Source organism: Camelina sativa, chromosome 6, assembly GCF_030686135.1.
Source record: "Camelina sativa cultivar CO46 ecotype springtype chromosome 6, ASM3068613v1".
NCBI classification, from domain to species: domain Eukaryota; kingdom Viridiplantae; phylum Streptophyta; class Magnoliopsida; order Brassicales; family Brassicaceae; genus Camelina; species Camelina sativa.
This window is the reverse complement of record NC_141885.1, coordinates 14,041,389-14,054,127: the sequence shown is the minus strand read 5'-3', so window position 1 is coordinate 14,054,127 and position 12,739 is coordinate 14,041,389. Positions and strand designations below refer to the sequence as shown.

The window sequence follows — 12,739 nt, the reverse complement described above, 5'->3', positions numbered from 1 at the left end:
CAAGTTTCTAAACTAAACTCTCCAATTGCAATTGAAACATGCAAGTAATTCATCACTTATAATCACTCCGGCAACAGCAGTTACTGTGGCGACGTGTATGGACTTCGACGACAGTTTCTACGGCGGTGATTTGAGATTTAGCTAACGGCACCGTTAACAAACACTTCAACGATTCAAGGATTCGCGATGGAGGAGGAGAGAACGGCAGCGTTGTTAAACAGGTGGTGACTCGCCGGAGCTACTCTTCTGAATCGGCGGCGAGAGTTTCTCTACACGGCGGCAAAACTTCTTTTCTTATCTTTCTACGGTTTTCAGTTTTCGTTTTTATTTTTGCACTCTGACTATTATTAAGGTAAAAATGTGTTGGATCCGTTGGATCCTGGGTGGATGGGTCGGATTTACGGATCTCATGGTTGGGTTATGTAAATTTTTAAAATTTTCTTGGGTTTTTGGTATTTTGTTAATTTTTTCCTTTTAAAAATAATTGTCAAAAATTCTTATTTTTTATAGAGAGCATATTTGATTACCGTTTGGAAAAGGAGGACAAATTAGCTATTGGACCAATGTAAAAAATGACATAAAAATCTTATGTAAAATATTATCCCGTAAATATCATAAATTAATAATAATATAAATTTAAAATATATATATATATATATATATTTAGTGAAATGTAACTCTGTTATCGTTTGCCTATTCTTGAATTTGTATTGTTCTTGGATATGGGACACCTCTTTCCTCATAAGCCAAATATCTACCATTGTTGGTGTTGACCTCGTGAAGAAGGTAAACGAAGAAGGAGAATAATATGTTAAAGCATCAAGAGTACTAGGGGGAAAGGGAGATCTAGCTGGAATTATTAGTATATAATCATTATTGTAATTGTATACTGTTGAAGAAGTATAATTTATTTTACAGAACAAATATTGGGTTTCTCTTATTGGTTTGATTATCATCTCTTAAATAGAATACTTTAGGGATCACTGGAATATTCGGAGTTGCTTTAAAGGATAGAGGGAGAGAGCGAAAGAAAGAAAGGACAATGTTTGGAGTTGCTTTACACCAATGTTTGTTAAAATGTTAAAGTTTTGCTATTTTTGTATATATATATATATATATATATATATATTTTGGCAAACCATATTTTTGCAGAACAATACTTTAAACCACTCTTTAATAGACCCAAACCAACATATAATTTTATTCTACTTGTAAAATCTAAACCATAACCATTTCATTTGTGAACCCAAACCAACATATATTTTTGTTCTAATTGTAAAATCTAAACCCTAAGATCTCATTTGTGAACCAAAACGACATAAAATTTTGTTCTACTTGTAAAATCTAAACCCTAATCATCTCATTTGTGAACCCAAACCGACATATATTTTTGTTCTAATTGTAAAATCTAAACCCTAACCACCTCATTTGTAAACCTAAACCGACATATAATTTCGTTTTAATTGTAAAATCTAAACTCTAACTATTTCATTTGTAAACCCAAACCGACATATAATTTTGTTCTAATTTTAAAAATCTAAAGCAAGCCAATATTTAACTTTCCTTAATTAAAAGTATACAAAATTTGTTTCCTTAATTTGTTTTGTTTTTTAATTTAATTTTGATTTATTTTTTAAATGAAATATTAGATGAAAGATTTTGATTGTCTGAGAGAAGAGGGGGTGAACAAAAAGGTTCACCCCTCATTTTTTTATAACTATCCACTCAAATCAGTATTCATCTTGATATTTTTCACATCAGTCTTCATTGGTCTAGAAAAATTGTAAAAAGGACTAAAGGAGTGTAGATAATAGTGCTATATTTAGGCTCCTCTCATGGCAATTCACTTAGGCAAATCTGGCCCTGATCTTAATGCTTATTTATCAACTAAGAACACTAGTTTAAGTATCAATTTTATAGTTGTGGTGCAGTAGTTAACTCCAAACCCTTTCCACTTTAAAAATGCTAACTTCAAAATAAAATCCTGCAAGATTATGAAATTTTATGCATTGTGTTTTTTTTTCTTATGGGTTGAAAATCCAAGTTTAGTGTGCATATATTTTCATTTTCCCTTTTTGCAACACGATGTCGTTTAGTATAAAATATGGAAACGCAGTCGTTTCGAGACGTGCTCTGTTCTTTGTTTTGTTTTGGTCATTTTATAAAAATCATGTGACCATCTTCAATAATATCTCTGGTAGTTTTCTTTCCTGGATCAATTGATCGAGGTGAGGGCGTGTTACAATGATAACTTTCACGCTTTTGTAGAGGTAGAAACATTAAACAAGCGATGATGGTCTTCAACGTTGGCAGGTGTTTTTCTTTTTGGATAAATTTTTGCGAACATGGACTTACAAAAGAACTAGTGTGTGTATATTTATACTTTGAAGTGTAAATAGGCTAATTAGGCAAATACGCATTTGACAACGTGTTATGTATCATGGAAACCTAATCAATTGTGCAAAACTTCGAAAGCAAAAAAAAAAAAGAAAATTGAGAGATAGGGGACAGATGAAAAATCATGTGCTATTTGGGAGGTGGAGATTGGTCGGGTCCGTGATATATGATTGATCTTCTTTGTTGCATTCAAGAGACGAAGAAGCCTCTCTCTTCATCTCTTCTCTTACAATGGTCCTGCCTCATTCAAGTCAGACAACCGACTACTCAATTACTCATCATCATCCATATATACACAATTAGAAACAAACAAACAAATACTGAATTTTCCTAACCCAATTGTGATATGGTTATGAAATGAATTGTAAAAAAAGGTTCCATATAGACGTTTTTATTATACCAATATATATATATATATATATACATATATTGGTTATCAAATCTTTATCATTAAAAGTCAGACTAATTAATAAAAATGTCTGTTAGCCGCATGTACTTACTAAACTAATTCTTAATCTAAAATACAATAATTTACATTATTCATTAACAAATGTGATCTGAAAACCTCTGCAAATACAACAGAGTTAAAATATCACCAACCTTAACCACACTATTGACTATTGTATTAGATCTTTCGGATCTTTTAATCCAGAATTTATAATTAGGTGGTAGTGTTGTACGATTCATCTATATGTCAATATCAAAATTTAAACTTCGTGATGTGATTTATATCTTAATCACATGTAATTTAATTTTTTTTTTATTATTGTATATTTATATTCGTCAAAAAGTGAGCTCCCTTTTTTTTGCTTTATATTAAAAAAAAAAAGAAAACAAACAAAAATTAAAAATTTGTCTTTTCTTAGTATCTTTTTTTCTTCTTCTTCTGAGCTTCACAAAAATGGCGACTGTTTCTGAACCTGAAGAAGAGAGATTGAGAACGAGAAGCTTCGTCGAGGAAGAAGAAGAAGAGCATGAATTGAAGAAGCTAGCCAAGTCATTTCTAGGTTTAAGCTTCTCAGTAATGCTAGCTCATCTCCCAAACGACGCAATCTCACTCGTCCCTAAACTAACATCCGAAGTCAAAGAGCTTAAACGGCGGCTCACGACGGCGGAGGAACAAGTCCGTCAGATGAAATCACGGCGCGTGGAGGACTCGAAAGCCAACGCGCGTGTCGTCGACATCTTCGCTAGTCACAGGAACGCGTGGCAAGAAGAGGAGAAACGTTTGTTGAATCGGATTCACGAGATGGAAGAAGAGAGGGAAGAGTTTATGAATAGGGTTAACGAATTGGAGAGGGAAGTGAGTGAGAGAGATGAGATGATTGGGTTTATGTCTAGAAGAGGGCTTGAGGAAGATGATGATGATGATGAAGGACAAGGAGGAGGAGGAGATGAGTCTATTGAACGTTACGGTGTGGATCACCTCACTGTATCTTCATCATTACCTAATGGTTATGGGATTAGTCCAAGTTCCAATTTTAACCCTTTCCAGGTTTTTAAAATTTTTTGAGCTTTCTTGATTTTGAAATTCATGGTTTGAGAGTGAAGGATGTGTTTTGATATTAGGGTTTTTGTAGGATGTACAGTATGAATCTTTGGAATCTGTGTACCGTATGAAACATTTTGTGCCAAGGTAGGTAAATTAGAGATCTTTTTGGAATTGAGATTGTGTGATGTGATGATCAGTAATGTTTAGCCTTTGTCTTTGATTATACAGAAGGGAATCACCATGGAAGATAGATAGTGAAGCGACGGGTGTATCTGCGAAATTGAGGTTACTTGAAGAGGAATTAGTAAATCTTGAGAAAGTTTGTCGTAGTGACATTTCGAAAGTTCCGTCTTTGTTGAGAAAACAGGCTAAGAGGTATCAAGCTCTTTCTGGGAAGATTGATGATCTATGCAGAAGAATGGTTTGGTCTCTAGCCTATTTTTCACATACACATGGTTGTGTTTTAGTTACTGAAGAGCTAAAAAGGGTTTTACTGTTTACTGTTTACAGCAGAGTAGTGATCCGTGTGATGCAACGTTAGGACCCGAGTTCAGGACGCAAAGACAAACGGAGTTTCTGCTCGAGTGTTTAAGACTTCAGCAGCGGGCATCGGAGACAGGGCAGAAGCTAGTTTCATTGCAGACGGAAATCACAAGGAGTAATCAAGGTGATCATCTGAACCAAGCCAAGATGAATACAGGAAGGACGCTTGATTTGATCAAGAACAATTTAAAAGAAGTTCAGAGAAACTTGGAGATTTGGCTGGCTAGGATCGTTGGTGATCTCGAAGGCATACTCGCTAGGGATGGGGCTTCGCGCGTTAGGGAATTCTACGTTGCTCGATACCCTTTTGTTCAGTAGAATTTAAGGCTAACTCGCCATTTTTTTGTTTCTTCTGTCTTAGTGTTATTATGTGCGTCTCTGTAAGACTGCATCTTTGGTTAACCTGTAAAAGATCAGTGTAGAAGCCTAGATTTGATCTGATAAATAAACAAATTGTATGACGCAATGAATTTTATAGTGAAGATTAGAATCTCTCAAGTCATAAAAAATAATGTTCACATGTACACAAATGCATTATTGTTTTGTTGGAATATGATGTATATTTAATCAAGATAGTGAAAACAGAATGATCTGGTTTTCACATGACGTCGAATTAGATCTGAACAGAGTATCTTCTGACTAGAGAGACATGTAAATCTCTAAAAAACTTACAGCATTTCAATGGCAGATAAACAGAGACAATGTATCAAATCTATACCAAAAAGTAAAATGGGATCTAATATATCATCCATTGGCCCTGTTTCTGGTCTGACTTTATGAGCTGGAAGGAGAAGATAAGGGTTCATGATCATAACCTAGACGGATTCTGGTCGGCAGAGGTCTAGCTATCAGTCCTTCAGTGACCCAACCCACTGATTCGCTGTCTTCTTTGGCGTGTTCAAACTCTCGTCGCACATAATCCAAAGAAATGTGAAGGCGACCGCCCGGTTTGCAGTCTGAGTAAGTGCTTGCTGGTTCTATCCCAGCATTCTTCTCTAGCCAGTAAAGATAGTTTACTTGAAACAACGATCTGAGCATGTCTTGTGGCGACGAGCTCTCCTTGAGCATCACCTGACAATTAGAAGAGGAAATGAAATGGTCAGAGATTTAGCCCGGATAATAGTGATGAAAACGTCTATTATTGCTTACACAGAATCTGCCTCTATGTTCTGTAAGGATGTAGCCTTCATCACGATACAGATCAAACAGTGCTATTGCTTCTTCCTTGTTGTGGATAACATCGCTGAGCTTTGATCCTAGTTGAAGCCGTTCCTCTATGTCTGAGGCTGCTGCTTTTGCTTCTGAGGATAAGACAAAATCTTGCAGCTAAAAGATAAAGCAGATAATGAGAATCAGGCTATCCAGCATTGTCTTTAATAAGGAGAATGACATTTTCACCTTTTGTGGAGATTTTATGTTTAAAAACCGAACAGCTGGGAAGAGTGGTTCTTCATCATTGACCTCCTTAATCAGAGGAGCTTGGCCGCTGATAAGATACTCACTAAAAACCAAACCTGCATAAGTAAATAGAGAAATGTTACTCCTGTTTTTTCAAAAGAATTTGATGAATATCAAACGAACTGGGCAGTTACAGGAGAGGCATTTACTTGCACGATAAGGGTTTAGAGTCCGTAGCTGAATGCACTGGTAAGATTTGAGATTGGTATACATATGGATTGCTGTCACAACTCCGAACGAAGCAAGGGCAAGACTTGTAGAAGTTCCTATGCAATTGGCAACCACTATTCCGAGCAGGATACCCATTGACTTACTCACCATTCCTTGAGCTTCACCCTTGGCAATTACCTACGAAACAAGCTTAGCAGTTTCAATAACATATAGATAAGTGATAAAGACTTGAAGAAAAAGGCCATAATAAAATTACTAGACCTCAGCAAAGTTCCTTTGAGAAGCAAAGCCAGCATTAAAGCAACTTCTAGTAGCAGCCTGCAGACAAGTAAAAGTTTAATACACAATACTGCACTGAGCTATGCAAATAAAACTTTCAGGGACGAGCAGAGAACCTGGATTAGTGCAGCAGCAGATCGGCCAGCACCAGCAGCAGCACCAATCATGACAAAGGACTGAGGGAAGAATGGCGTCAGCATCTCCATACCATAAGCAGCATTTTCAAGAAGATCAGCAAATAGCCTCCATCCTTTGGGATGAACATCGAAATGTCGTCCATATTTCGATAGCATTATCTTACTAAGATACCCAATTCCATCTTTAAGAACCCAATTGATAGCTGCAGCTGTAGGAATAGCTCCTTTACCTAACCCAACTGCATAAAGCAAAGACTACCAAAAACAAACCCCAATAAAAAAAATGATCACCAAAGTACTCGTGGTAATGCCTAAGTGAGATTGATAAGCTCAGTTCTCATACCTGAGTGGCAAGAACACCGCTGATTTGACTAGCAATACCTTGAACACCTCTCCAGAGAGAGTAATCAAGATAATCAGAGGTTACACTATTGGGGAAACCTTCAGGAAGAAGGAACTGAGTCAGAAGGTTTCTACATTGAGCTAGAAGATTCTCAGGTGTTAGGGAAGATGATAACTCGAAAGGTGATTCTTCAGAAACGAACTCATCTTTGACGAAATTAGGAACAAGTCTCTTCCTTTTACTTCCTCTCACTTCCCAAACCGTCTCTTTCTCAGTGTTATCGTCACTATCCGATTTCTCAGCTTTAGCTATGGCGGATGCAGCTGATAACCAAGACAATACCAATACAAGAAAGCAGAGAAACCTCAAATTGAAAGAAGAAGAACCATCAGAGTTATCGCCGGCGCCACCACCGTTAAACCACCAACCTCCGTCTCCGCCACCGTCACTTCCATTATCATTGTTCCAGTCACTTCCACCGATATCTCCACTAAACAGTGACGCAAAGCAACATCTCCTCCCGAGAGGTTGTTTACTGAAGTTATCATTCACAACAGCGACCAATCGAACGCATCGGGAAAAAGAAGGAACCGGTTGTTGCCGGAGTACTTGCCGTGAGAGAAATAAACTCTGCCGGGAAGTAACATCACTCCACCGCCGTGAAGCGACGACTGAAGCGTCGCCAGAGATTAGATAAGAACAACTCATCTCCTTCTTCCTCTTCCTCCTCAAAGTCTTCAACTTTAATTTAAAAATCCAATTTTTATAACAAAAAACAGTTTTTTTTTTAATTTAATATATAAATTAGGGTTCTTGGTTTAGGGGTTTGAAAGGATCGTCAATGGCTAAAGAGATAGAGAATTTATGGAGAGAAGTGAGAGAACTAAGCTTAGGAACTAAAATCGATCGTCTTAATTTACCACCGTCTCCGGTGAAGTTTCTAAGAGACTACGTGTCTCAGAGCAAGCCTTGTGTAATCTCCAACGCTATTACTCATTGGCCGGCTTTAAAACTCTGGTCGGATCCGGCCTACCTCTCTGAAGCTTTGTCGAATGATCTTGTTTCATTACATCTTACTCCTAACGGCTCCGCCGACGCCGTCACTCCTGTCGGAGATAGAGATGGTCTCTGTTTCGCTTCGGCTCATGTGGAGAAAGTTCTGTTCCCGGAGGCTCTCCGGGCTGTTGGGTCGTCGTGTAAGGGTAAAAAGGTTGGGTATTTACAACAGCAGAATGATTGTTTTAGAACGGAGTATTCAACTGTTGGTTTAGACTGTGACGGAGATATCTCGTGGGCTACGGAGGCGTTTGGTTGTTCGCCGGAAGCTGTGAACCTTTGGATTGGTACTGAACACTCTGTGACGTCTTTCCATAAAGATCACTACGAGAATCTATACGCAGTTGTTTCAGGGGAGAAACATTTCCTTCTCCTTCCTCCGACTGATGTGCATCGCCTCTATATCGAACAGTATCCAGCAGCTAATTACTCTTACCATCGAGTCTGTGAGATTCTCATATCAAGTTTTAATGAGTTTTGTTTCTGTTGAGTGATGTTAAATGAGATTAAGTTTGAATCTTTGTAGGATACTGAAGCGTTCAAGCTTGAGGTTGGGGAGCCGATGAGGCATGTGCCCTGGTGTAGTGTGGATCCATACCCTTCACAAGAGAAAGAAGCAAGTGAGAGATTGAAATATCCGTTGTTTTTCAATGGCCCAAAGCCGTTTCATTGTACTGTTAAGGCTGGCGAGATTCTTTACCTGTAAGAATCTAGACCCCTTTGCTCCAAGTTGAGATTTCTCAGAACAAATTTTCCTCAACTTAGGTTGCTAAAGTTCAATCACTAATGTATCTAGGTCAGTCTTACTTATAGCTTTGTAAGAAACAAAGATTAGAAATCGGTGATAGGCTACACAATGGGATTTTTCTGTCATGATTGACTCATAACTGATCTGAATTATTGCAGGCCAAGCATGTGGTTTCACCATGTTAGTCAAACCCCAGGAGATGGTGGCTATACCATTGCAGTGAACTATTGTAAGAGTTTTGGTTTAGCGTCCATCCTCTGTTTGTCTTCAGGTGGCAAACGAGTTTTTATCGGCTCTCCTTGCCTCTAATAAGCTATGTATGCATCTAATTTGCAGGGTATGATATGCAGTTCGACATCAAGTATGCTTACTTCAACTTTTTGCAATCTTTATCATACAAGTCATCTTCACTCAATCCAGTTCTGTCTTGGAGAGAAGACGAAGATTGGGAATCCAGTGATGCAGAGTTATGAAGAGATAAAACAACATTTTGTTCCTGAGTTCAAGTTTTTATCGGTCAGAGTAAAAAGCTCAGAGAAGATCTTAACTTTACATTATGTAATCTTAGGACTAAGGAGATATTGTCTGTATGCTGTTTATCTTATTACTTGTCATGTACAATGGTGCTTTCTCCACTATTTCTTGAGTTTTGTCTCCCAGAGATTATAAAGAACCATAAAATGATAGAAAAGCACTTAAAAATGCTTTCAATTGTATCTCTTTTGTTGATGAGTTAATTTTTTCTCAGATTGTTCCCTGAATTAATGGTGTATCTCTGAAGCCATCATCTATATAGACGCTCCTGTGGCTGTGTTTGGTTTGGTATGCTCTTCAGATAACAACTCATTCTCAGGAGTCTCAAACAAAACTTTGAAACCGCAAAGCTTCAAGCAGATCCCATTCCCCAAAACCCTGAACCCCCGTTAAGAGAATCGAACTCCTTGTTGCTTTACTTCCGATATTTTTGGTTTACTGGATTGTCTTTCTCCGCCTGGAACCGAAGATCTATTCTTTTCTCTGGACCAGGAATCAACTGACACATGTGATCGCTGTTTGGTCTTATGAGCTGCAATACACATTATGAAACCTGGTATAGGATGCTGTTTCTCAACCGTCTTTATTGATGTGTGTAATTGTGTATCATATGGACGCCTGGACATCGCCAGTCACATACTGAATAGATCCCCTACAGAGGCTTCCATTCCTCGGCGATTGTTATCATCAGCTGTATTGCAATGGATGATTACCAAAATGCCACTTCTCTCTTTGTTGCTATGTTGAACACCGTAATGTGATGTATTTTAAAAGCACGTGTCATGATGATTGCAGATTTAACACCAGGGAAGCAAGTTTACTGCCTATGCCACAACTTGGGTTTATTGGAAAAGATTTTGCATTTTCTTGCACTTATGTTGGTAATTGGGCTAGAATTTTGCAGCAAGTGCCTGTGAATGCCACAAAACTCGTGTTTAAATCAAATGGTTTGGTACAAAGTGTGCTGGTTGATATGTACGAGAAGTATAGGCTGGTGATGATTGCAGAGAAGGTATTCAGAGCTATGGAGGGTCAGAGAAGTCTTAGCTGCTGGAGCCTATGGTTACGAGTTATATGCAGAGTGGGTTTGGCATTGAGGACATTAATGTGTATACGCATATATAGACTGTTTAAAAAAAATTAATAGTCACTCTCTTGTCGGCAAAACGTCAGGAAAACATCGGAGCACCCAAGTAATTTCAAGAAGCCAGACAGACTTTTTGTTCAATCAGCGGATTTTGGTGAAGATATGGGAGGCTTTGTGAATAGATGTCCTACTGGTTTGTTTTTATGGTCCCTGTAGATCAAGGGTTCAGCTTCCTTGGAGGTGATTGGAATGACACCCGTTGCTGCTGCTGCTTTCTTTTCTTTGTATGATGCCCAGGTGACACTGTAAAGACCTGCTATGATTGCACATCCGCCTAAAATGCTATAAGAGAGAAGGAGAAAAAACCAGAGTTCGTTAGCAACTTCAGACGCATCCCGTTGATGGCTGAGAATAACCATAAGAGATAAAAAGAGAGAGAGTTTTAAACCTCCCCAAGTATATCGGGCTTCCAAGGAAGATTCTGGACAAGAAAGCTGAGGCTGCAGGTTGAAGAGGATTATATAAAGCAACCAAAGAAGGACCCAAGATTTTATTTGACCACGTCAAGAGACCATAGTTGAGTGCAGACGCGATTACTCCCTGCAGAGAGGTAGTAGCAGAGTTGCTCAGTTGGAGAAATCTAGTGACTGAAAGACTATACAACAAACATACGGTGTGAGGAACTTACTGCGTAGACAACTGCAAAGAACTCGGATCTTGTGAGACTCCAGTTCGTCGACTCATTAGTCATGAAAAAAGCAGATGTCACCATAAACATGGTGCCAAAGAAATACGAGTATGCTGTGACTGAAAGATTCGCCGGATACTTCTTCAAAACCGGAGCCTGATCATAAGTATACAATGCAAGGTCAGTCCAAAGATAACTGAAACTGAAGTGTTTAGATCATCTGGAAGCAAAATGACATGCCTGAATAGCAAGAAATGCAGCCATGCAGGTGCAATTCCCAATCAAACACAAAACTCCCAAATTCCATCTCCCAAGTCCATTGAAAAAGCCAGACATGAAGTGTCCAGATGTTGTTTCAGGGTGTATTGTTTCACCATGACCCAAGACGTCGGCCTCTGTTTCCCCAATCAAAGCTGGTCCGCGAAACAAAACCATCAGAACCGCCCCAGCGACACAAATCAATGTACCTCCTACCTTAGCTTGACCTTCTAGTTTGAATAAATTCAGTCTCTCTGTTCTGCAGCAACACACAAAATTAGAAAAGAGAAGACATTGATTGATTCTTTAGTTTTGCAAGAGTCAGAGAAGTTAAGACAGAGACTGGATGGAGCCTTTACCCCATAATGAGAGCCAAGATGAAAGTAAAAACAGGGATCGACGGCTGAATGGCTGCAGCATAAGTTGGATTGGTGTAATTGAGACCAATGAGGAACAAAAGCTGATTGCCAAATATCCTAAATCACACAAAAACACAACATGTTTTGATGATTACACACAGTCAAGGAGATTAAAAGAGATTTAGAATCTGACGTACCCAGTTAAGCCGAGGAAGAAGAAAGCTAAAAGTAATGGACGATTCAAAGGAGGTCTAGTCCTTTTGTCACGGAAATAAGCAAGAGGGGCAAGGATAGAGAGAGCAATGAGATCACGAAAGACGCAGAAGACGAGTTGGCTCACGCCGACGTTGAGAGCCACTTTGGTAATGACGTGATACCCTCCGTTAAACAATTGCACACCGATCATCGCCACATGTGCCTTCCACGCATCTTTCTCCACGGCATTCTCCATCGGCCGGTTTCTTTTTTTCCGACGATTCCTGTTCCCGGAGAAAGAGATGAAAGCCAGGGTGAGGAGTGGGTAAAGAGAACTAAAATCTTGAAATTGATTGCTTGATTAGCACTTCTGTCAAAACGTGTTTTTGGATCGAACAAGACAGAGGAACAACAAATGATGACATCATGCTTCGGACACAAGCATGCATTGCGATTGATCCTATTTACCCGCCATTACATGATAACAATTTTTTTCTTAAATTTTCAATTGCAAAAGTATATTTAGAACCAAAAATAAAATATAGCATGCTAGAAATTCTTGATCGGGTTCAGTTTTTGATCGGTTCCCCATTAAGATATCTGAACTGACTCGGAACCAAACCGAAACTACTCGGTCCTAAGTTCCTCTACCCTAAAGACCAAGATTCGATCGGTTCCTATCTGAACTCTAACTGAATACCCGAATTCCCATGCCTAACTAATTATACTGATTTTAAAGATCATTTATAAATCACTCTTTCTATGAAAAAACTTTTTGAATCCTCAATTAGTTGATTGATTAAGTTTTCTTACTACATAGACTATGTTTGTTAAAGAGATTCTCAAAAACAAATGAAATAGGGATTCAACAACAAATCAAAAACCGTAATAAAACATCAAATTTTCTCCTTGGAGTTTTTATGTCAATATATGATTTTATTTCCTTGATATGATGATGATATTCTTTTCATTCTAGTTTTAGCTAGATTAAGTG

The 12,739-nt window shown here is 38.3% G+C and overlaps 4 protein-coding genes across 9 annotated transcripts; 2 read left to right on the top strand and 2 right to left on the bottom strand.

Annotated features, from left to right (window-relative positions):
- Positions 1-3,054: 3,054 nt before the first annotated feature.
- LOC104790825 (uncharacterized) lies at positions 3,055-4,983 on the top strand. Of its 3 annotated transcripts, none has more exons than XM_010516610.3 (4): positions 3,055-3,892; positions 3,978-4,033; positions 4,118-4,310; positions 4,400-4,983. In XM_010516610.3, the coding sequence occupies exons 1-4, from the start codon at positions 3,299-3,301 to the stop codon at positions 4,748-4,750; spliced, it is 1,194 nt and encodes a 397-aa protein (XP_010514912.1). In that variant the 5' UTR covers positions 3,055-3,298; the 3' UTR covers positions 4,751-4,983. The 3 variants fall into 3 exon arrangements, with proteins under 3 accessions (XP_010514912.1, XP_010514914.1, XP_087309121.1); XM_010516612.3 differs by having other exon boundaries at positions 3,206-3,892; positions 3,987-4,033; XM_087452995.1 differs by having other exon boundaries at positions 3,206-3,892; positions 4,403-4,983.
- Positions 4,973-8,313, bottom strand: LOC104790823 (protein root UVB sensitive 1, chloroplastic). The gene is made up of 7 exons (XM_010516608.3): positions 6,821-8,313; positions 6,457-6,732; positions 6,323-6,379; positions 6,040-6,238; positions 5,831-5,946; positions 5,582-5,758; positions 4,973-5,503 (listed from the first exon to the last, which is right to left on the bottom strand). The coding sequence occupies exons 1-7, from the start codon at positions 7,526-7,528 to the stop codon at positions 5,207-5,209; spliced, it is 1,830 nt and encodes a 609-aa protein (XP_010514910.1). The 5' UTR covers positions 7,529-8,313; the 3' UTR covers positions 4,973-5,206.
- Positions 7,662-9,385, top strand: LOC104790824 (lysine-specific demethylase JMJ32-like). Of its 3 annotated transcripts, none has more exons than XR_015558996.1 (4): positions 7,662-8,318; positions 8,403-8,672; positions 8,783-8,853; positions 8,961-9,385. XR_015558996.1 is itself a non-coding variant. In XM_010516609.3 (4 exons), exons 1-4 carry the CDS (start codon positions 7,662-7,664, stop codon positions 9,095-9,097), a joined length of 1,041 nt encoding a protein of 346 aa, XP_010514911.1. In that variant the 3' UTR covers positions 9,098-9,385. The 3 variants fall into 3 exon arrangements, 1 of the variants encoding a protein (XP_010514911.1); XR_015558997.1 differs by having other exon boundaries at positions 7,662-8,322; XM_010516609.3 differs by having other exon boundaries at positions 8,403-8,578.
- An 846-nt stretch (positions 9,386-10,231) lies between these two features.
- On the bottom strand, positions 10,232-12,739 carry LOC104790822 (WAT1-related protein At3g45870). Of its 2 annotated transcripts, none has more exons than XM_010516606.3 (6): positions 11,748-12,739; positions 11,551-11,667; positions 11,174-11,450; positions 10,934-11,089; positions 10,694-10,845; positions 10,232-10,587 (listed from the first exon to the last, which is right to left on the bottom strand). In XM_010516606.3, the coding sequence occupies exons 1-6, from the start codon at positions 11,999-12,001 to the stop codon at positions 10,383-10,385; spliced, it is 1,161 nt and encodes a 386-aa protein (XP_010514908.1). In that variant the 5' UTR covers positions 12,002-12,739; the 3' UTR covers positions 10,232-10,382. The 2 variants fall into 2 exon arrangements, with proteins under 2 accessions (XP_010514908.1, XP_010514909.1); XM_010516607.2 differs by having other exon boundaries at positions 11,174-11,445; positions 11,748-12,155.